At 38.8% G+C, this 25,162-nt stretch overlaps 1 protein-coding gene across 1 annotated transcript; it reads left to right on the forward strand.

Annotated features, from left to right (window-relative positions):
• Positions 1 to 3,474: 3,474 nt before the first annotated feature.
• On the forward strand, positions 3,475 to 23,861 carry LOC129115573 (solute carrier family 25 member 36-A-like). The gene is made up of 7 exons (XM_054626969.1): positions 3,475 to 3,909; positions 6,451 to 6,615; positions 10,204 to 10,281; positions 13,527 to 13,627; positions 19,505 to 19,571; positions 19,704 to 19,993; positions 20,601 to 23,861. Exons 1-7 carry the CDS (start codon positions 3,869 to 3,871, stop codon positions 20,792 to 20,794), a joined length of 936 nt encoding a protein of 311 aa, XP_054482944.1. The 5' UTR covers positions 3,475 to 3,868; the 3' UTR covers positions 20,795 to 23,861.
• Positions 23,862 to 25,162: the final 1,301 nt, after the last annotated feature.

Consider the following 25,162-nt stretch of genomic DNA (forward strand, 5'->3'; position numbering starts at 1 on the left):
TCATTAGCTATTCTACCCGTCTGTTTGGTCAAAGTTCGGCTGAAATCATGAGACACTACCTCTCCGCATGTGTGGGGTATCATGAGACATGAGTTTTAGTGGACTTTAGCATTGACTGAAAAAAATGCAGATAATGAGTGTGCTGGTTTGACTTGTGTTCTGGTTACTGGATTCATGATCCATTGCTGCTCTATCACTTCTCAAGAAGGTTCTGAGGCTGGTAGACAAGGTTTGAAACAGTTTGTATGACATATTAGAGATTCAACAAGCTGCCACAATGTGTTTTTCCCAATAGTAGCTCCCATTGTTTAACTCCATTAACGATGCGTCATGATTCCTCCATGTTGCTGGAGGAATTTCTTCACATCATGATGCCTGAGAATGACCTGACTCACCTGCATATGTAATGGGTGTGTAAATGTGCAGTAATTATATTCATATAGCGCATTAATCCTTTAGTTAATGTTTTACTGTGTGTCTTTCAAGTACAGAAGAAAATTGGATTTCTGATGTCTTTGCCACATGTGCAGCGTTGATGCAAATTGTCATTTCAAATATCCAAAGAATAATAAGATAAACTAAGGAACAAATAAACTATTTATTTATAGTAATTCAAGTTGTGTCACATTAAAGTTAGATGAATGAGTCACAGTTTAAAGTTTTGAACAGGGCAGCGTGAAAGAATGGCACACATATACACAATAGTAAAATACCTTGCTATATTCTTACATAATCAGCAGTACCACAGAGAGAAATGGAGAGAGCGTGAGACAGCCACGGCTAAAACAGAGAGGCAGACAGATGGATGTAGACAGACAGATTGCAAAATGTATTCACTACGTTTGGCTTTCAATATCAGTATAATTAAATCGCTGCAGTTCCATCTCGTGATCCTTTAAATTGTCAGCAGGAGTCCTCGTGAGCATCACAGTTTCTCAAATTTTCCAACGCACGCTTGTCTTGAGAACCAACTTGACCTCTCTCACTACAAGTGTATGTACAACGCCCAACTGTCCAATGGAATACTCTGGTGACCATTTATCAACATCTAGCTTGTACACAAATCAGTGGTGTTCTGGACATATTGTGTTCCCTCTGCAGCCTTAACACGAACACTTATAAAATATAGTGATAAAGTATTGAGAAATTCCGTTAAGAAACCCTTTATAGATTAAATAACCAGATAATCAAGGGAATAGACTGAATTTAGTCATTACATTGATGCAAAACTCCTGTGAATCCAATATTGCCAATAAACAGCAGGGTAATGACACCTGTATGCAAGATTACCCACCATTACTTAGTTAACCTTGAAACATTGTAAGGATAGCTATTGTTTTATTAATTTTACTGTTGCTTGGTTCATCAACCTTATCTATGTGTCTTACAAACTTCATTTTAATATAATCTGTAGAAAAAGAAAAACTGTAGATAGCCATAAATTACTGTCGACAAATTGGGGACCACTCAAGTACAAATCAAAACTGCATTTGGGATTTCAAAGAAAAACATTCAGGACCATTCTGAATATTACCCTGTGCATATTTACCCATCAGATGTTTAGTTTTGACGTTTAGACTTTCACCTAATTGGCCTACGGACAGTATTGATTTAAAGATATGAATGGTCCCAAAGCAAAAAAAACATGAAGCTGCTTCAATCATAACATTTATTTTACTAACAAAAACTCTAAATTGATTTGATGTAAATCAACTTTTTATTTTTTATGAACTCAACCTCTGCTAATCACACAAAGGCAGAGACAATACTTTTTTTCTTATCTAAAGCATGCAATAAAATACCCAAGAACACAGTAAAAAGTAAGATGGCTAGTCCTGCAAAACACTTGTTGGTCTGAGGTACATATATATATATAATATATATACATATATATATATTTAGTTTTTATCATAGTTTGGAATTCGATAACATCATACCCTTTCATCCGACAGTCTTTCCTCATTCATCATGGTCATGAGAACTTCATAACCTCTGTAATGCAGGACATGACATTATTGGTTTTGTCTCTACAAATGTGAAGAGTGAAACCATGCACATGACTGGTCAACTTGTCGTACAGTGCTCCCAATTAAAAACGATGTGTACTCATTCAGCTCCATTATTGAATCACCAACTGACTATTTCTATTGCAGTCAGCTGATTGGGTGCCAGCTTTCAGAAAAAAACCAACTTTTGGTGAAGACCTTATTGGGGAAAGGGAATTAAACTGCATGTCCCATGCCCTAATAAGGGATATCAACATTCACTTGAACAAGTCACAGCATGACTGAACGCTGATGTAGATCTGTAGCTCGATTTGCTGCACCCAATATTAAAATGCTAGAAAAAATACTAAGAACATTTTCTTATTTGAAAATACTTTTAATAAGTAAATGGTCCTAGTTAAAAGGCCGTTAAACAATAACAATGTCCAGATGTCTACAATAATTCCTGATAGACAGTGGGCCTTTTTAATCTCTGACGGTTTGCATGTTTTTGCAGCACTTACCTGAAGCATATCAAGCATTTAAGTTAAAAATGTTGCCTTTAATTCCAGGTGTTTGAGCTTAGCCAAAGGCTTTGTCAAAGGGTAAAGATGAGAGTGTAGGGAGCTAAACGCTTGGCACTTTTATCACACTGCATTGAGTTTAAAGAGTTGACTTCTAGCTTTAAGAGCCTTATGGATGTGAAGTTGAGCATCCTCAGCTTTTTATGTGCTCAGATCCATAGTGGGTGATAGGGGAAGGCAATAAGGATAAAGTTTGTCAAGGTATATGCCATTTCTGTTGCAATATCATTAAATATAGTGATAAAGTATTGAGAAATTCCGTTAAGAAACCCTTTATAGATTAAATAACCAGATAATCAAGGGAATAGACTGAATTTAGTCATTACATTGATGCAAAACTCCTGTGAATCCAATATTGCCAATAAACAGCAGGGTAATGACACCTGTATGCAAGATTACCCACCATTACTTAGTTAACCTTGAAACATTGTAAGGATAGCTATTGTTTTATTAATTTTTACTGTTGCTTGGTTCATCAACCTTATCTATGTGTCTTACAAACTTCATTTTAATATAATCTGTAGAAAAAGAAAAACTGTAGATAGCCATAAATTACTGTCGACAAATTGGGGACCACAAATCAAAACTGCATTTGGGATTTACAAATTCAAAACTGCTATTGTTTTATTATTTTCACTGTTGCTTGGTTCATCAACCTTATCTATGTGTGTCTTACAAAAAGAAATCTTTGACCAATTTTGTCACACATAAAGATGGTTCTCTTAAGCCTTGGGAAAAAACGTTTCCAACATAACGCAGCCCTAATTAACTCAAAGCTGAGCATGTGAACAGTGCATGGTCAGGGCGGAGACGACGTGACGTCACTGGCCCAGCCGACCAATAGCAGCGTCTGTTTCCCAGCCTATGATGTACAGTAAATACTATGAGCTCGGCCCCCTTCCCTCTCACTGCAGCGATGAAAGCAGAGTCGAAATTGGAGGAAAAACGCGTGGATGTGGCCATAAAACCGTTTGCTAGAGCTGAGATAATAACATTGCGCCAGTAGTACTGAGCCTGGTGAGCTCACGGCTCTGCTAGTGGTCTAGTCGAAGACAAGGACGCTGAGAGGGGAACCCGACCGAGCTGATAGCGACACAGGGGGGGGATCTGGTCGGCCCACTGCAGCCTGAATCACCGCAGACTCGCCCCACTGCTGGTTCATCATCGACGACGCTTTGCCAGTCGACGTGCGCATCCTCACGGAGGATAGAAAGCGACGGGGAAGGGACGGACCCGAGCCCGAGTTTGACCCTCTGCCGCAGCCCAGAAGGTGCGCTGCTTGGCGGGGCGTGCTAAATAATGAGCCAAAGGGACACGCTGGTTCATTTGTTCGCAGGAGGGTGAGTCAGAACACGAGTTTCTTTAAGATACTGGGCTCATTTTTAAAGCGTCCCAGCATTGCACTCATCATCTGGGTTATCTAGCCAGGTTAAGCTAGCTAACAGGGCCGTTTTTCTATGCCGCGCGTTCATGTGTCAGCTGTGTGCACGCCAGTGTCAAAACCGGCGGGTCAAACTAAACTTCCTGTCAACCTTTCAAAATATGAGACTTTGAACAGTGAATTTTTTTTTTTTTTTTTTTACACAAATGTGACACAGAGAGGGCGTTTGTAGTTGTGGCTTTGGGTATAGTGCTGAGTGTTTAAATTTACTTGTTCTTTTTATGCCTGTAAATATACAGACTTCTATTCAATTGAAACGATTGACGCTTTTATTTTGAAGGCAAGTCAACTTATTTCCGGGCTCGTTGCTGCTCTCTCTCGGTAGCTTGATGAAGTTCTGCAGCAGCCACAGCAGTGCTTCTCTTTATTTATGGTTATTGATATTATCTGTTGAAATCCCATCTCCTATAACTTTAACTTTATTTTGGACTGTTTAGGGGTTCAGACACATGTCCATGTCAAGGACACCCAGGTATAGCAGATGGCCAATACAATGCAAACATCCATCTGATAATAGTTGTTCCTATCCGAATATATTAGGGTTATTATCCGAATATAATAACCCTAACCCTAACCCTTTTCTATATTGCGTAACAATCGGTAGGTGGAAGTATTTTGCAATTTCTGGGGATCTTTTGTAAGCTACAAAATAAGGGTTTAGAAATGATTACTTAAGGTTAAACAGGCGAGCAAACCCAAAGTTGTGTAACGATTCTCATTCACAACTCTGTAGACAGGCTAGACAACTTCATCAAAGGAAATGACAACACTGATGTAAAAGTAAGAAGTGTATTGACACCGCATGTCCCTCTCTTAGTTTAATCTATTGTCTTCAGTTTCTCTTCGTCTGTTGCCTCTGCTTTCATCTCTGCCCAAAACCATTGACATTCAAATAGGGCAATCTCATCACATTACATTACATTACATTACAGTCATTTAGCAGACGCTTTTATCCAAAGCGACTTACAGGAAGTGTATTCAACATAGGTATTCAAGAGAACTACTAGTCACCAGAAGTCATAAGTGCATCTCCTTTCTTAAACAAGCATCTTAAAGCATAAACCAGAGCAAAAGTATAGTGCAGAGGCAAATTACTACGAAAACAATAATTGCAACAGACTAATACGAATATAATAAGTGCTACAAACTACTACGAATAGGATAAGTGCAGTAAACAAATACAAATTCAATAAGTGCAGCGAACTGCTACGAATACCACACCACAACTCTTGTGTTATCTTGCTTGTCAGGGATATTAAATCTAACAAGACACATTTTCATCTTGAATAAGCAAAGTCAGTTTTGCTTTCCTCAAAAACCTGAGCTGGAGGCATAAGCCAGGGCTTCCTCTCACAGCCACTGTGAGAGACACACACACACACACACACACCACACACATGCACAAAGCAGACAGCGTAGCCATGAAAGTAGGCCAAGGGTCACAGCTGCCTGTGAGCACCAATGTGGGTCGGTCTTTTGAAAGGTAAATATAGCTGGTGCTACTCAAAAGAGACTGCAAGTTAGAGGAATTCACTGCCAACAGCCAAGATGATAGCATACACCACTGTAGGCCCACAGCTTTTATTCACTTAACTTAACCTGTATTGCATTCACATTGTTTGTCACCACAGTACTCATAGCACTTTCTTTGTGGTGGTTTGATGGTGAAGCTTTGTCAAAGTCCTATTGTGGAAAGCACCAATCATTTGGTCAAAGCAGAGATGATTAACAAATAAGAAAGAATATTGTTTTTATGTCCGGTAGCCTTCGGCTCATAAGAATAAAGTGCCTAATTATGCCATATAAATGAAATTGATTATGCAATGATGTTTAATAAGAATGAAATTGATTGCAATTCAATTAACTTTAGTTTGTTTATGTGCTGATGGCTTCAGCCTCAGCAACATGACAACAAGTTACTTCACTTCTATTTGCAGGCAGTCATGATTTTATTTACTGTGTGTGTGTGTGTGTGTGTGTGTGCATGAGTTCAGTGAGCCAGCTAAACAACAGTCTAATATTCATGACAACTCATTCTTGCCTTCTCAGATGGCAAAAGTCAGCAATGTGGTTACAGTTACACTGAACAGCATCATGTGACCAGTTATTCACTCTTAGCTGGCAGTTTGCTTGTTGCAGTATCTTGCATATCAACAACACCAGGTCATGGCATGTGCCAGCTCCTAGATCATTTTAGTGCTAAAGATGGAATAACAGATTCCCAGTGCCCAGTGATTGGGGAGATGAGTATTAGAGAATGGTTTAAAAACTGGCAGAGGAAACAGGAAAAATATAGATATGACTTGGACCAAATCTAATAATGATAACGCCTTGTAATTGTATGAACTCGCTGCTCTATTGCGCCCACGTAGTCTGAGCCCTAACCACTTGGCTATTTTTTTACACCACCCCATCCTAACCCTTCTCTCCTCTCTTCTAGATGTGGTGGCACTGTGGGCGCAATTTTGACTTGTCCTCTGGAGGTTGTGAAGACCAGACTGCAGTCCTCCTCCATCACTCTCTACATCTCCGAAGTCCATCTCAGCACCGTTAATGGAACCAGTGTGGCCCGTGTCGCTCCACCAGGGCCTCTGCACTGTCTCAAGTAAGTAGCATTGCGCAAAATGTTAATTAAATTGTCAATCAATATTGTTTTTAGTATGAATATCATCTGTGAAATTTGTAATATTGTGATAAAGCTTCTGTGTTGAATTGTCATAGTTTTAGTCTTCACTGAGTAATATATCTGAACAATCTGCCAATTCTAGCTGCGTGAAATGACTGACCAAGTTAAAAATATGTCAGCCTAAAGTTAAATTTGAAGTTACCCTGAGTTGAATTACTCGCTCAATGAATGTGCAAAGACAGGATTAGATGGAAGACAGTCTGAAAGATACAGCTAAAAATTCCTGGTAAGCTTTGTAAATCAGTCTGTTAGAGCTGTGAAACACACACCCCTTGTTTGTTGTCACAGCAAACGTCTATATCACTTGGTGAACTTGTCCATTGGCTGTCTGTGGTACTCTAAAGTGAATCCACAGCAATAACTAGAACGGTGCAGCAGATCTCCACCTGGTGTTTATGCTGAAAGTGTGATTTACTGCAACAACAAGAGGTCCTTGAGCATGCAGCCATAACGGGTAACCCAAAATGTCATGCAGTTTGCAACAGCAGAATGCGAGATTAGCTGTGGACAGACACCGGGGTGCACACTCAATTGCAGACACACGCACACACACGTGACTGATCGCATCATCCTCCTGGAGGAGATAATAATAAAAAACGGTGGTTTTTAATGTCCTGTATCACTGTAATCTTCCCATAGGTTTACATTTAATATTTTTATTTTACACTAAGTTCTTTTATACTACATCTAAGGAGCTAATGTGCTTTTAGAGGATAATTATTTGCAGCAACATGACACCTTGAATGTTTTAGGAGATGGGAATTTACATCACCGTAATGACAGACGTGAAATTGGTGTCAAGATTGGGTAGAAGATTTTAGGATTGCTGGTGATTATTCTCTTAGGAAACATTTTTTTGTTGTTGTGGGAGATCAGCAAAATCTACAACCAAGACACTTGAGCAACGCATCAGTTAAAAAGTCCAGCGTTATAGCGGTATATTTGATTAGTGGCACCCAAAGACCGATTTGATCATTCAAAGCTTTGTTTTGACCTTAAAGCAGTGGGACTGTTTTGGGTACTTTCTCTAAACAACTACTTGGACACCAATGTAAGAAATACACAATAAACTGTTCCCATTTATGCCACATGAAATGTCATCGCTCTTATCATTAGACAGTGGAAGGTCACAAGACAGATGGGAACTGAGAGTGCAGGGGAATCCAGCATTGGTTAGGTGTTTATTTGGAATCTACTGAAAGCGAGTACTCATAATTAACGTTGGTCACTGAAAAATAAACATTGTTAAACTAATGTCAAACATGGCTACAGTGCTCTATTCTTGTACACTGGCAATCTTTTTCAATGACTGTCACAGAGTCATACAGTGCTAAACATATTGCGAAATGCAGAAGCTGCTGTGTGGAATTTTCCACAGTCAATTGCTTTCATTCATTATTTTGAGTACATGGAATCTGGGTGTCGCAATATGCCGGTAGACATGATAACTTTAATATTTAAGAATGAAATATTGACATAATTTTAAATTGTAAATAACCCAGCGCCTCACACTCTTATTTTGTGTGTTATTCATTTGCCAATAAAGAGAAAAATAGCACAATGTACAATAGAGTAAAACAATTCAAATAAAGATCTATTTGCCTGAAAGCTTTATTTTTTTAATAGATTATTTATTTTAATTTAATTTGAAGAATAACTTCATATCATAGGAAAAATATAGATTTTTAACATAGAATTTTAACATGAATTACAGATTTGCCAGGAAATATACAGGCAACATGCTAATCCTGCAATTGCACAGTACAATACAAATTGTATACAATTGTCACCAAAGTGGTTAACAAAAATTTGTTTCTCTCATTTGTTTGGCTAAAATATTGAATTGCTCTCACTGACATTCTCTTTGTCACTTTGCCTGCTTTTAACAAAGATTTGTTAACATTCGTTTCTTCAGGATTTTGTTATATAACATATTACTAATGCCTTTTTGATTGTTGTTAATCAGAGCAATGTTATGGGCTCAAAAGTTTGGTCTTTTGTCGACATAAACCAACTTCTTGTGTTGACCTTGAGATAAACTGCCTCAAGCAGAAACTGTACACCACCATTACACGATACAGAGTGGAGCAGTGTAGTGGAGGGACGAGCTGTACGGCAAGGAAAGGGAAAAAAACACACGAGTCAAAGTGGGTTAGCATGGAATGTGGTGAAGGCATTGTTCCATTTTAGAGCAGAGTATGTTAGCTAATGATTTCAGTTTTTTGACTGTGGGTAACACTGACACTCTGAGATGTGTTTATTGTGTGGGTTTGGGAAATTACTCTTGAGGAGATTCTGTATTCTGTGAATCATTTTTGAGTTGGCGTATTTAGCTAAGAACAGACGTTAGCAAAATCATCAAGCCAGGGTTTGAAGGCACAGTCCACAAACTTACAATTTGAACAAAATACTCTGCTGTACACTAAATTGTGTAGGACGGCTTAAGTCTAGAGAATTTAATCTCCCCGAAAGGATGAGTTTATTACCTAGCCCAAAGGTCTCTTATTTCTTTTCAGAATGGTTTTCTTTAAATGAACTTTGCATCGCAGTTTATCTGAAAACGTGTGTTGAATGAAGGTCAACCATAAACCCTGCACGTTCTGAGTGAGGTTCTAGGTTAGGTTGGAGACCAATAAACAGTCTTTGAACTCAGGTGACAACCGACAATGAACACGTGGGCTGTTACGATGGCACCTGCCACTTCATTTATTATGGGCTTTCCTGTATGATGATAGTGACCATTTGTCACCTCAGGATTTTGTTTTATAACATATTACTAATGCCTTTTTTTGATTGCAGTTAATCGGAGCAATGTTATGGGCTCAAAAAGTTTGGTCTATTGTCGACATAAACCAACTTCTTGTGTTGACCTGACACCCAATCCAGCCTGGTATTAGACTGTATTGAGTGTCACGTCTTGGCAGATGGCCCAAAATGTTCAAATTTACCGGTCCATCTGCTTAGGGACCTTAATGGATGTTCCTGCCTGTCTCCCATGGTGCCCTAAAAACATTCATGTGAAGTATTATCATTGTCTTTCTTCCAGGATCATACAGCATGTACATATAGAGACATATTTTTTACATTCAATGCATAATTTATCGTAATTGACATACCTTAAAGGAATAGTTTACATGTTAGGAAATAGAGTTATTTGCTTTCTTGCTGAGAGTTACTTGGGAAGATTGATACAATCTTGTGTCTGTACGATGCTACTCAAATACTGCCGCTCGTTTTATATTTAGAAAATTTACCATTTATGGAGTAAACGCTCTCATGACACAGGTGACATCTTGACATCTTTCTAAATAATCTGCCAAATGTGTGGTAGATGTGAATTCATAACTGTGATTTAACTTGAGCAAAGGGAGCATGTTATTCTCCAGCCAGTCGCATAATGATTTGTACAATGGTATACATTTATATAAAGCATATTACATGGATGTTAAATGAACTGTATGTTAGTTCTGTATTATAATGGAATAACCAAGAAAACTCTCTCTGCAGGTTAATTCTAGAGAAAGAGGGTCCTCGTTCACTCTTCAGAGGACTGGGACCCAATCTTGTGGGTGTGGCACCTTCCAGGTATGTTCAGCATTATCTAAAGTATTCTGGGTGTGGTGCATGTCCTCTCCTGCTTACCATATATCTTAAGCAATTGGCACGAAAATGAAGGTCCATTGGTCGGTTAGTTGGTCAATATGCTCTTGTCTTACCAAATTCTCATTGGTCGCTGATGTTATTTAAGAATAAAAGCGCTTCTTAATCTTTATATTTTCAGAGAGAGAGAGAGAGAGAGAGAGAGAGAGAGAGAGAGACAGAGAGAGAGAGAGAGAGAGAGAGAGAGAGAGAGAGAGAGAGAGAGAGAGAGAGAGAGAGAGAGAGAGAGAGAGAGAGAGAGAGAGAGAGAGAGAAGCTTCATGACCACCAGTGTTAAAAAGATCATTTTAGATCTATAAAGAGTTTTTCCTCTAGTAGTGTGTGAGTGTGTAGGCCTATGTGTGTCATGTCTTTAATGAATTGTTACTTATCTTGCTGACATTCAACAATAAAAAGCACCGTTTGGAGCAATTAGTCTGCTTTTTTAGCCTAGGTCAGGTGGGTGATTCACACATATTTTTGCGGGTTGTTTTAATTTAAGTATAACGTAATTAGCCTAAGTTAAAAGGTTCAACTGATGTTTGTTTATAATGTATCAGTCCTCCAGGTAGCATATACTTGGTGCACTGAGGAAAATTTAGTTAATCAATTTTTCTGCCCCATTGAAAAATCGTTTGGTGGCAGAGTAGGTAGAATTTCAGTTACCAAGATTGTCTTTGGTTGACAACAGAACTGCAATGTACAGAATAAAGCCAAAAGTAAGTGAATATATAATAACCTATACTTGCATATCTGATAACCAACACAGTAGAGTAGGTCACCACAATCTTTAATGTTTACAAAAAAACTTAAGAATGAACCACTCTTATCAGCACTAGCTGTACCTGTTATCAGAGAATAAAAGGATTTATATGTCATTTATTAAACGTTTTACATCCAACCTTGGCACACATTTTTGTTGAGGAATGTATTTGCTTCTGCTAGAATTTCTTTTATTTTATCTTCTTTTTAAAGCTTCTGGCTCAATCAGAGCCTATGTTGGCAGCTATAATAGCAGGCCATGAATACAGTAATGCATTGAGTTAAACTCACTGACATAAAATGTAAATCCGTGCTCCAAATCCTACAGGAAATGAGTAGGTTCCCTCTCTCTAAGCTTGGCTGCTTATGGTTGCATAATAGTCTGAACTTTGTCAAAGTCTGAATGAAACATCAACAACAGGCACCGGCCAGCTGTGACACTCTTGTCATGTGACTGCTAATGTTGTGGTGAATTATCACAATGGAGTTCTACATTGAGAGTCGTGTTCGAGTCTAATCCCCCTCCCTGACCTGTCTGGTTCTCCCTAGCTACTGCTGCATCACATGGCCATTGTTGTTCTCTTCCCGTTGGTTCGTTGTGGTCTCTGTCTGAGTCATCTTTTCCATGCTCTTATTCTCTGTCTCTCCCTCTTTTGTAATATTTTGTCATACTTTGCCTATATTAAATCTTTTTATCTGTCCTCTGGGTCCTGCACTGTCTATGCTGTCTTGACTCTGCCTGGCTCAGACTCTGAGGGGCCAAAAATGCCCTTGGGTGTGCGTGTGCATGTGTGTGTCAGTCCCATGTGCTAGTTGTCCAGCTGTGTAAATGGCAGCTTGTGTCCTTGTCATGGCAGCCATAGCAGACTGTGCTATAGGAAGATACTGTTGCATAAGAAGTGAGCCTGATGAACTCAATGGGAACATGTGAGATTTCCGACTGTCTTACGTGCGGTTTAATGAATCACTTAAAGCCTAATGTTCCAATGCCTAATATTTTATATCAAAATAATTTTTATGTAGTACCAAATTTAGATAAATGTTTCCAAGCTGTGTGAAATAAGAGATCGAGTATATCGTCACATTTGTACCCTATAAATAGTATGTGATTGTCTCAATAATTCAAGACATTATTTTTATGGCTGTACTGCCATAACGACAAATCTTTTATCATTTCCAAGAGCAGCACTTTTAAATCATACTCATTTATTCAGAGCAGCCAAATTCCTCAGCTCAGTCTTCAGCAGCAGGCCGTAAAATACGAGTGATTCTTCAAGAAAGAAACTCATATTATACATAAAACTATACCCAAATTACTAGTGTTCGATCGACATGCCGCCATCAAAATCTGACTGGTTTACAGCGGCAGATTCAATTGATTCAATATGACAACGTAAAGCTTAAAATGAATTGAGTGAGATAACACTAATAATTTGTCTATAAGAAGGAGGTCTGGGTTGCTGGGTTACAGAGTTATTTTCTCCTGTTGTAATTAGAAAACATCACTCTGACGCTGGAAAGCTAAAAAAAAAATCTTCTGATTCCAATGAGGGTGCAGTCTACTGGGCTTGCTGCTGGCATGCATTAGCCACACACATGCACGCACACACGCACAGCACAGCTTGCACCAGCAGCATCATTCATTACGTACGAAAGATGCACATAAACATTCAGACCAACTCCCGTCATTCATCTCTCATCTGCAGAGCAGCATGATTATGTTGTGCATGCAGAGCGGGAAGGTCATTGCGTTTAATTCCACTCAGCAGAAACGTTGACTAAACCCTGGGATTTTATTTATTGAGGAGAAGCTAGAATCATGGGAGATAAATCTGCTACTAAAGCACACTATGAGATTGGGATGCACACACACACAATTGCAGGCATGCACACACACACACACACACACACACACACACACACACACACACACACACACACACACACACACACACACACACACACACACACACACACGCACACGCACACACACACAGAGATAAACTTATTTCGGTTGCCAGCATTTAGTTAATAGTTTAGCCAATCTCTGTTTCATGCCTTCATGTACAATTTAGGCAGTATTTATTTCAGGCAATTGAAATATTGTTTTCATATTTAATGCAAGTTATGTAACACTGCTTTGTATATAAATCTTGCCATATTACAATTCTTTATTTTTATTTGGTGAAGTCATGTATCCAGTTGTCTTTTATAGTACAATTAAATTTACTGAATACTCATCATCAATTTTTTTTGTTCATCATTTTGATCAGTGGTACATGTGTTCAAACTGAAGAAGCTAACAAATAATAGCATTGTTTTCTCCAGCTGTTTCCTCTCTAGTCATTAGTTGTTAATCTTTTTAGTCAATTTAACCATTGTCTTGCTAACCTCTGTCTTTTTTCCCCCTTCATGATCATTTGCAACAGGGCGATCTACTTTGCGGCCTATTCGACTGCCAAGGAGAAGCTGAATGGGGTGCTGGAGCCAGACTCTACCCAGGTGCACATGGTGTCGGCTGGGCTGGCAGGTAATGACGGCTCCTTCCCCCTCCCTTCTGTCAGTTTGTCACTGTCTGTTGCCGAGTGTTATCTCTGCCTGTCTGTCTCTCAGTCTGCCTGGGCAGTGTTAATCACTGATGGGTTTTATATATAGATATATATAAAAAAAACATGTTTAAGATATATTCACTTTGTCATTTGACAGATTTCATTTTAGATTATATTTTCATCATTTTAACAATTTGAAGTATCGCAGAGTTTCACTTCACCCACCCCCACCCCACCCGTTACCCCCCCTTACCCTTCTCTCCATATACATGTGTGGGATGATGGGATTTTTACAAATTTAAAAGATTGTGATTACCTAAAGCATGCCAAAGCTAACAAATGATGTCTGTTATGAGTAGGCATTATGTAGCTGTTTCGTGTATAGAAATATTAAATAAAAACATCAGGGGGCTTATCAGAAAGCACAATTTAAGACTCTCAGGATCAAACTCACCTGGACCTTGATTGTTGTGGAAACAGCCTCATGTAGTCTGCTGTGAAGCCAATCCACGAAAGATGCACTTATCCATTAAAAAAGCAGCTTGAAACCATGCTAGTTACATAGCACAGCTGCTACTTATTCTCATAAGCTTTTATCTGAGCAGTTCCTTTCTGTAAACACATCCATCTACCCAGATAATACTGTATCTTGTGTCTGCATACAGTTGAGGAGACAATACCTCAAATCAGCAGTCTCAGACTTGAAATAAAAAAGTCAGACATGTTCATACTAAAATGTGTCTTTTCTGCAATTAACACCATATGCTGTATATATTGTTTTTGACAAAAAGAAGAAAGCCACATGGTCCTCAAAGTTTAGGTTGTGCTTTCCTCCTCTCCTAGCCCCATTGCCCTCCATTATTTTTATTTTCTCCTTGCCCTTTTCCCCCCTCTTTTTTATTCTTTCATTTCGAGGCCTCTCCAGAGGACTCTGTAAATGGTTTAACATCCCGGTTGTTACTTAAACAGTGTGGTCTGGGCCCCCTTCTTTGCTCTGTGTGTAAAGAGGAGAGAGCACGGCCCCCAAAGGTCAACCGGGGCCCCTGGCACTCGGGCGGACACGTCAGGTAGCATCCCATTTCTTTACACTGGTATGATGAAAACCATGGTGATTTTTTATGAATATTAGAAAGTTCATAATGGTTATTCATTTGTAATGCTATTACCATTGCTTATGGCAATGTGTTTGCTGCTGGTTTGTAGTTTTAGGTTCTTATTATAAGGTTTTATTATTGCTTAGTCTTATCACATACTACCCCCTTTCACTTAGCCTGTTGCCTTGCTCTATTAACATTATCTATTAAAGGTAAAGTAATGACACATACTTCTGTGGATTTTATGTTGTCAAAGCACAAAAGAAATGCTAACCTTGTCAGTGCTACAGAGGGTTGTAATTGATGGCCTCCATTTTGTCTTTTGTCATCATCCATCAACATCAATAGTTTCTTTTCAAGGAGAATCTGTATCTCTGTATCATCCAAAAGGCTGACACTATTTCGACATGACTTACTCTTTTCAGATTTTTTTTCTGAAGAGTTTGCCTTCACAGTTAAACCAAAATAGAACGCAAATTATTTCTTAAAGTTGGGCTTCAACACAACATATAGAAGAGTTTTAGGTCTGTAAGCATGGAGAATACATTTCTTCATCAGCATGCCCGTTGCATTCATTTAGTACCTAAATGGAATATCAGTGTAATTGTACTATACAGTACAAATGTCTTACACTGTTGCTGCACAGATATACTTATGGCCTCTGTCTCTTGTTAGCACGGGGAAATAGCAGAGTTAGAGAACGCCTCTGTGAATAAGCAGCTAAATTTGACCCTGATGCTGTTTCCAGTTTTGTAAAGTAACTTTGTGGAGTCACTAGCTCCTTTCACGCTGCCTGTCCAAGATGGGGCTGTTACTCCATTAATCCACCTTGTTGTTCTGTATTTAAGACCATGTCTAAATTAACTGTTTTCAAATGAAAACAGGGTTTTAAAACAAAAACGATCTCCGTCCACACACGCGTTTCAGCATCGTTTTCGAAATGATTTGCGTCCAGACTTGCTCCCACTATTCACGTACACTGGGCATGCGCGTTCCGGTGTAAACAGGAAGTACATTGGTTGCTTGGTTTAATTTCAAACTTATCCGTCCTCGGGAGCATTTTTAAACTCCTCCGTTTTCGATGCCCGAAAACTCCGGAATAGTGTGGACGCTCAGTGCAAACGAAGCAAAAGATACGCGTTTTCAAATGAAAACGGGATAGTGTAGACATGCCCTAAGATACAGAGATTTAATGTGCAGGCAGATATTTTCCGCACTGAGCCAGTAGTGGAGGTAGTCAGAGAGCAGAGCCAATGCCTGTGTAAAATGAACAGCTGGCAATGCGGCACCACACACACACACACACACACACACACACACACACACACACACACACACACACACACACACACACACACACACACACACACACACACACACACACACACACACACACACACACACAGTTGTGTTACTCGTCACGCCTCTTTGCTCCTGTAATTTCGGGATGCAATCTAAAGTCACACACCTGGGCGGATCTTCTTCATGGCAGTAAAGTTTAATCTCTGTGTAAAAGGAGCTATTGCCTCTCATCACCTCCCTGCAGTGACTTGTGGGCTACCCTGCGCTCTATATTCTCTTCCAGCAGTTAATCTAAAACATATTTGCTTTCTCTGAATGTAGGTCAAACTCCTCTGGAGAAACCGCATGGGAGTTATGTTTCTATAGAAGGGTCATATGCAAACATGCAGCACAATGCCCATATAGAGATGCAGCTCCTCACAGGGGGATCAGATCAAGAACTACTTAGCCTGTGTGGGATCATATGTATCTTCTTCGTGGGTAATCTAAATTACCAAGCAGGCAAGAAAGGCACATGTGGGTCACTTCACTTCTACTACCAGAATATTTATTTTGTTGCTTTGTTATATGTAATGGAATTTTGTGATACAATATGAATTGAGACATTTTTATTTGTACATATTAAATTATATTGATTCAGAGGAAAAATGGTGACAAATCTTACATGTGCACTATGCAGATTCGTCACCCCAAATCAGTTATTAATGGACACATGTCCTATTAAGCTGACCCATGTTATAAATAAGGAGCAAAGAAACCCATCAATAATACATATTCAAGGAGAAAAGATAAACAAAAATATTGACATATTCAACTAAAACCATTCATATGGAAGAGTTGAATGGCCATAATAAAAACAGCTCTCAAATATACTGTGCACAGTTATGAACAATTAGCTTTTTATTTTACAATAAATATTGAGACTTAATGGCCTGTGGAAAACTGTTGTCCTCTGTTCCAGTACTATTTTTGGTGGATTTAAAGTGGACTTCAATAAGTCCTTTTTGAGCTATTTCAAGTATTTTTGTAAAAACAGGCTGGCTCTCTGGAGACATAATTTCATCCACATTCAAGGACACTTTAATGTTATTTTTAAATTTGTCCCAGTTTTTCCAAAATAATGTGTGGCCCAAAGAGGTTTATGGAGCATGCTGAGTTGCATTCATTGTTCCACCTCATTGATTCACTTTACTATGACCAACTTCATCCTTATGTCATCACATACTCCAAAAATGACCCATCAAAATGATTCATCACCATTGTCCAGCGCTTAGAGTCTGTTATACACAACGACAAGGTTAGCATTTCCACGTGCTTCTCTTAATTTTATACCTTATTTCAATAAGCACTTGATTTAATTATTTCTCTAATATGTAGATTATAAACTGATAATGGCACAAGGATTATGAGGAATACCTCTTCAATTTAATTTTCTGCCTTTTGTATGTGTGCTTGTGCTTTACCTCGCTCTGGTGAGACGGAGCTTTGGTTTTGGATTGGGTTGGCTTCTGTTCAGTCAACATTTTTTTTATTCCAGTTGACAAAAGAAATAAAGGGAGGGATACACTGTAAAGTGAATGTTAAAAAAAAATGTTAAAACTTAATTTAACGTATACGAGTAATTTAAAGGGGATGGGTCTTAGAGTTTGGGGAAAGATGGGAGGGAGGTCACTCCTTCACCTCCCATCTCTTCTCCAAATACCTGTACAGTACCAGTGGGATCTGGTGGGTGGTTGGTGGGGTTTGGGGTGGATGTGACCGCTGCTTGTGTGTGACTGTGGTACAGAAAAGCCTGTGTCTATTTTAGGGCTTTACTGTAAAGCTTTCACCCCTGCGTGATTGGGTGGGAGACCCCCGCCATCTGTGCCCCCCATATCTGCAGGCTACTAGCTGCAGCGGGGAGGAGCTGGAGGAGCTTTGCCCCTCCCTCGTGAGTACACGCCATAGACGCTACTTCCTTCTACTTCCCTCTTTTTTCTTCTTCCTCTTTTTGTTCTGCTCTTCTTCTCTTCAACAGACCTGTGTCTTCCTCTCTTCTTAACGCAGTTGCCTTAAGCTAGGGCTGTGTTGCATTGATACACTAGATGTGACTGAGGTCACTTTCTAGACTTGTCCTCGCCTTAGCCGTTTTCTGCAAATGGCCATGTTTTATCTCCCTCTATTGCATCATTTGTATCCAAAACTTGTAGAGAGACTTTGTGTCATTTCATAATGATGCAAAGTGCTCATTATTAATTTTACACCTTACACATCAAACGTTATATAACTGTATGTTGTCTAGCACTCTATTCAAAGTATTATCCCCTGTAAATAACTCAAACAAGCGGATGCACACTCTCACATCTGCTTGATATATATTCTGTGGACAAAAGTGCATTTTTAATGCATTTTCAGGGACCCTATTATTAAGTGACCCCAGTGTCAAACTAAGCTAACATTAATATCGGCAGTGAAGACAGACGAAAATATAGAATAAGGTAGCCCACTACCATTATGAAGTAATGTCTTCACCAAATTTCATGTCAGTGACCTCCAACTTTAGTCCTGCTGAATAATTGAAGAATCTTTTCCAGACACCATTTTGTTTCTCTGTGCTGTTGTAGTTGTTCTATTTGTGCTAGTTGTGCTAGTATCAGGCCAACAGCCTCTCTCTAGTGTCTAATTAGTCAACTACTGGTTTGTTAAATGTCACAAAATAAACCTAAAGAGGTTCATTCTTTGACTAATGAAGGGAGCACATCTATATTGCTGAACCAACAATGACAGAAAATTTAGACCAGTGTTGTGAATGAGACATTTTCTTGTAAAATGGTTGATGCTTTTGTGTGTTGTAATGCTATCTTTAAACAGTCCGCCTCCGTAAACTCATTAAGATTAAATTATGTTTTAATAAAAAAACATTTGAATTAGAACCACAAAGGCTCTCACTAACATTTAATCAGACTGCAGTATAATAACAGTCTGTCGCACCCAAAGACCTCAAATGACTTTGCTGCTTGGCCTCATCTCCAAATGTTTTCAGCTAGATCTTTTTTTAAGATGACATATGAAAAAAAAGAAAGTACTCGCAACTGCTGCCTTCATGCACTGTTGTTAGTTAATAAACTTTACTTCAGGAAGAGAGCTGTTGTTTACATACAGCTGTGTTGCATTTCACATGAAGAGGATCAATATGTGAAACTGTAAAGCCATTCAATTCTTGTCTGTAACTGAATTAATGATTTTTCAAAAATGATTGATTAGATTCAGACATTGTTTCAAATCATCTGTACAATAGTTCTCTATGACAGTATTGAAATGTCTCATTGTAAAGTAAAACACTCAAGCGAGTTGATCCTGTTTAGTGAAGAGCTTTCTCATTGTCCTTGTTCAGTATAGAATATTGAATATAGTTGATTAGATTGTGTTCTTCCAAATGTTTCTGCATCTGTCTGAACCTCTGTCCCCCTCTGAAATCCCCAGGATTCACCGCCATCACAGCCACCAACCCCATCTGGCTGATCAAGACCCGCCTGCAGCTGGAAACTAGGTGAGGAACATCTTACCTGTACGTCATAAGTCTAGATGCTACAGTGGAATGCGTTGAATGACTCATTAAGTTTTCTATGATGATAATAACAAGAATTAAATTATATTGTTGCTGGTCTCTGTGTGATTACAGAACCCAGGGTGAGCGGCGAATGAATGCATTTGATTGCATCCGGCGGGTTTACCAGATGGACGGCCTGCGAGGTTTCTACAGGGGCATGTCAGCCTCATACGCTGGCATCTCTGAGACTGTCATTCATTTTGTCATCTATGAGAGCATCAAACGTAAACTGGTGGAATCTAAGGCCCACGCCAGCATGGACGAAGAGGAGGAGTCTGTCAAAGATGCTTCAGACTTTGTGGGCATGATGCTCGCAGCAGCCACCTCCAAGACCTGTGCCACCTCCATCGCATACCCTCATGGTAACCTTCTGCCACACAAAGTTTTTGTTTCTTTTCCCAAAAGATTACACTATTTTCCATGTTTATAAGGCTGATTGGTATAACCTATGTACATGCGTAAATAGTTCACATATTGGGGGCTCTACTCTATGGCATATCTACTCTATTCTATAATATATATTATATAGTTTTTGAAGAACAAATTAACTCTATGGCACAGGCAAAAAAATCTGTATCGGCTTTGGTAACATGCGGAATACTTGTTAGTGGAATCAAGTTATTGTTGGATTTGGTCTTTCATGTGTTTTATAAAAAAACAAAACAAAAAAACTAGAATAGAACAAGACCTATCCTTTATATTAGACATGTATGTTAAGTATGGAGCCAGAGTCCAGGAGGCAATTACCCTACCTGCACATTTAAAGCGCATAAATTGAGGACTGAGGAACAGCTGATATACTAAAAGATGGATCAATGAATAGCTTATAACAATAAGCCTTCTTGGGAATGTCAGATATGGAAACAAATCTCTAGGGGAGACTAAACAACATTCAGACAAAGTCTGACAAGAACAACTAATGACCATTGGTGTATTTAACAGTTTTCTTCCTTTACTGTCAAATTGCAGAGGTGATCCGCACACGGCTACGAGAGGAAGGCAGCAAGTACCGCTCATTCTTCCAAACGCTGCTGACCGTGCCCAGGGAGGAGGGATACCGGGCGCTGTACCGCGGCTTAACCACCCATCTTGTCAGACAGATCCCCAACACTGCCATCATGATGTGCACCTATGAGGTGGTGGTCTACCTGCTCGGCCGTTAGCCCACCAGGTTTGTCTCCTTCTTGGTTAAAGAGGGAGACAGTTGAGCAAATGACTGAGGAGGTAGCCCTCTGGCGAGGACTAAATGTCAAAATGAAGACCAAAGGAAAACCGAAAATACTCTAGTGGACCTGAAGAGGAAAAACAGACAAAAGATGAAGAGATAGGACGAAGGAAAAGCCCTTTGTTCCCATATCAGTATCATCACCTTAAGTTCCCTTTATCAGATTGCTGGAACAGATAGAGGTCATTACAGTTCAGAGGAGAGGTAATTTGGGTAGGATTAGAAAAGAGGCACTGACAGGAAAGAACCAGAAAGAGTTTGGCACCTGTTAAACTAAGGGTACCTCTGAAGGAATACATTTTAAGCACATTTCAGTGGCCTTAACATGGATTTAAGTTTGCGTCCTTCCTTTTGAGGGGAGACTGAAAAACGGCCTTTTCAAATCTTAAATAGAGATGATAATGTGAAAGGGGAATGCTTGGAGACAACTTCATTGGACAGGAGAGATGATAACTAAATGAACGTCAAAGTCACACTACTTGGCACCATTTGTCTGAAGTGGACTTGCTTCAGTGCCGTGAGACTACTGTACCATCTGAACTAGCCATCTTTGCACTACACAAAGTGTGGCTTCAAGCATTCCCTTAACATTGCAGTCAATCCTCCCCCCCCCCCCAAGGCCTGAAGTTTCTAACACAGCAGTCAGCTAAACGGCCACACAAAAGAAAAAACAGTGATGAGCTTGTGACGGCCTGTCACTTGAACACATGCCTTCAGAAACTAGCTTGTGTTCACAAAGAGTAGGTTGAAAAGCTGACATTCAGTGTTTTACTCCTTTGTAACTCGGTGCCTGGCGGTGACGTGGTCCGGGTGAAGTTGGCCTTCTGTGTTGGCAGGTTCTCTTTCTAAAACTGAAATAAAAGTGGCATACAAGGCCAGCTTCTGCCTGCACCCAGTCACTGCTCAGGACTTTAAAATCTTGTGTGAAAACATGAGACCAACGAGTCCTTGAGATGTGAAGTGTGTGATTGTCGAAAAGGTACCGACACTTAAGTATCTGCTATTGGAGTGCCACTACTTGAATATAATGTGACCGTGTGGGGAAATGTTGGAGTGGGAGAATGTTGATGCAGTTTCATTATCACATCGTGTGTGTGTGTGTGTGTGTGTGTGTGTGTGTGTGTGTGTGTGTGTGTGTGTGTGTGTGTGTGTGTGTGTGTGTGTGTGTGTGTGTGTGTGTGTGTGTGTGTGTGTGTGTGTGTGTGTGTGTGTGTGTGTGTGTGTGTGTGTGTGTGTGTGACATGTTGGTCACTCTCACCATGATGATCTAACTATGTTTTAAGAATGTGTTTGTACATCTGCGCTCATGTGTGCCTGCATGTATAATTAATATCTACTCCAGATTTCCCTACACTAACTATTAATCTTGCAAGACACTGCGGTTGGGAGTGTGGAAGAGCTCCTGTACGATACTGGCAGCTTTCATTCCCAGTCTCATGCCAGCCCTTCCTTCCAGTGGCTCCCAACTGACCTGATAACATGCACTTTTGTGGCCTTTTAGGGCTTGTGCTTTGCATTTTTCTTGTGTGGACAGTTTGAACTTGTACATTGTAAAAGAAAAAAAGTATTCCTGTATATCAAAATGGTATTTTGCGCAACTGTTCTTCTATCAGATATATTGTACAGTTTAGGGTTCTCAGTAGTTGTGAAGGATGTCCAAATGTGTGTATATAATATAGATACTGTATATGAATCTCATTTATTGTTTTTGTTCTTAGGCCCATGTATGATCATGCTGTAGTTTGCATTTGCAACATGTTGTTATCTTTTTGTGCAATTTCACCTTGTTTGACATTGACTGATGACATGAATATTGTTGTTGCTTGATTGGGTTTTCTTACATTATAACTGTGAGTTAATTTGTATTTGTATGTTGCTGTAAGCTGTCAAGCAAACATTTGTGTTAACACTAAAGCTAACAAATGCTGCAGGAGAAATACTTTAATCTAAGCATTTGTGCGTTGGTTTGTCATTTTAGTGGTCCAAAAAAAGTTTTCCATTTTTCAGATTTTGGATGTTTCCATCATTGGTAATGTTTACATTGTTCATAACTCTCATAGCAAAATGTTTTGAATATCAAGATGGAGGTATTTTAATGTGAGAGTTTAACAACTGGAATCATCTATCTACAATGCCGTACAGGGTTAAGTCTGTTAAAAACAAAAATGCCAAGCTTATCTGTTACTGAAGAGAGTGGTAGGTAAAAACTGTGAATTTACCCCTTTTAGCATGCATAAAGAAATATCTTTTGGGAAAAATTTGGCACATGCATTCCTTTCAAATTGTATCCAAGCACCTTATCAAATCAATTTTTGATATTGTTCATAGTCAAAACCTCCTTTTAAATGACATTTAAAACTTATGAGCAGAGAAAAGACCTCCCTCAACAATCTCTGAGGCCCAGCCGCTGTGGTCTCTGAGCCCACTGATTCTCCGTATGGAAAAGATTAAGACTGTAGAGTTTCCATGTTTAAAAAAAAATATTGTTGTTATTTTACCAACTGCAGAAAACCTGATATGTTCAGGCATGAAGTTCTTGAATGCTCTCAAATTAATTTCAGAGGCATACCAAGGCCTGGGTTGTAACTCGTAATAGTTATTGATTTTCAGTCTCCATTGACATGTTGATAGCCCCAAAGTTGCTGTGGGTGCTTGGAAAAAAAACAAAACTGCTGATTCATTTTAATGTCCATGTTTTCCTGTAAAACACTTTCTTTTTTTCATGTTATTGGCTACATTGCAGTAATACTTGAGATCATGTTACCAAAATGTGAAATAACCATACAACTGGAGAACCAGTGCAGACATTTTACTTTTATTTTGTAACTCTCATTTCAGTGTATGTATGCAATTCAATATCTTTCTCCTGTATGCTTGGACAGGATGCAGCGTCAAGCAGAGTTCAATTAAACCTGGAAGATTGTTTTTTGCCGGCTCACTTGTTGATGTTCTTTTGTTTTTTGTTTTAAAACTCAAAAGTAAATAAAAATCCACTTGCAACTAAATTTTATTGTTTGTTTTTATATTTCTGTACTTGCAGTTTGCAACCCATATATTTAAAAAGAGGGCAATCTTCTATGAATGTTAGGATATTTATTAAATGAAAATCACAATATGTGTTACTGTCGTACAAATGTTTAATAAACTACAAGTTTAAAAATGGAAGTATGAAGAGTAAATGTGTGGATAAAGTCCACGACCTGTTTGTATTGGCCTACTGTCACCACCAGGAGGAGCCAAATAGCCCCTGAGAGAATTGACCCAGTGCACAAGTTCAATTTACTGATTTCTCATTTACAATCACACACACATGCAAGCACACACACACAAACGCACATGTCTTTATGGTCATTTTTATGGAGACTAAGAAAAGGAATCGATTTCTATTTAGTTAATCAATGAATGTGGGTAAATGGCAAATAGAATAATCCATCATCATACATAGCATAATTGGACTCTGTGACATATATATTAAAAAAAAAATGATCAAAAGACATGAGTTTGTATTGATCTTATAGTGCAGCTGTTAAGGTTGATTCAGCTCGATGCAAATGAATCATCCCTCCTCTGTTTTGCCCGGAATTGAGCTATTACAGCAGATCAGTCCATTGATCTTGTGGTTATGTATCTAAATTGACTAAATATTAAGCTGGGTACCACAGTGGGAGTATGCCCAAGATAAGATAAGATAAAATAAGATAATCCTTTATTAGTCCCGCAGCGGGGAAATTTGCAGGCTTACAGCAGCATAGAGTTAAAGTGCACACAAGAGACATAGTAAAGAAAGACAAGATAAAAATAAAAATGAAAAGTAAGAAATAAAAATAAAAAACAAGTATTATAAATAAGCAATAAAAACAGTAGAAAAACACAATAACTGAAATATAATATTTACAGACAGAAAAAAAAACTATATTAACTATTATAATCAAGAACAGAGAAATAAAGTATGGGGATGATGAAACCTTCAAATACTGTCGGAATATTAGAGATAGTAATAACTGTGAAAATGGCTTTTTACTGAGAGCAAAATAGAAAAGTGGTTAAACAAAGTAGACATACACTTACTGTAAGCAATTGATTAAGGCACTTAAAATGGTTTTGAAAGAAGTCCAAGTTTTAGTCTAGAAGCTGTAGACAAACTATTTGTTAAGGAATTAGAATTTAAACCAGTGGTGTCTTTAGATGCCTCATTGCTGAACATGAGTATACACAATTCAGTAGAAGCTATTGTAGTAATGGAAGTAGTTGTAACGAGTAGTTTTAGTTATATCTTTCTCCAGCTCTATAAATTGGTACAACAAGA

Source organism: Anoplopoma fimbria, chromosome 3 (genome assembly GCF_027596085.1).
Source record: "Anoplopoma fimbria isolate UVic2021 breed Golden Eagle Sablefish chromosome 3, Afim_UVic_2022, whole genome shotgun sequence".
Lineage (NCBI taxonomy): Eukaryota > Metazoa > Chordata > Actinopteri > Perciformes > Anoplopomatidae > Anoplopoma > Anoplopoma fimbria.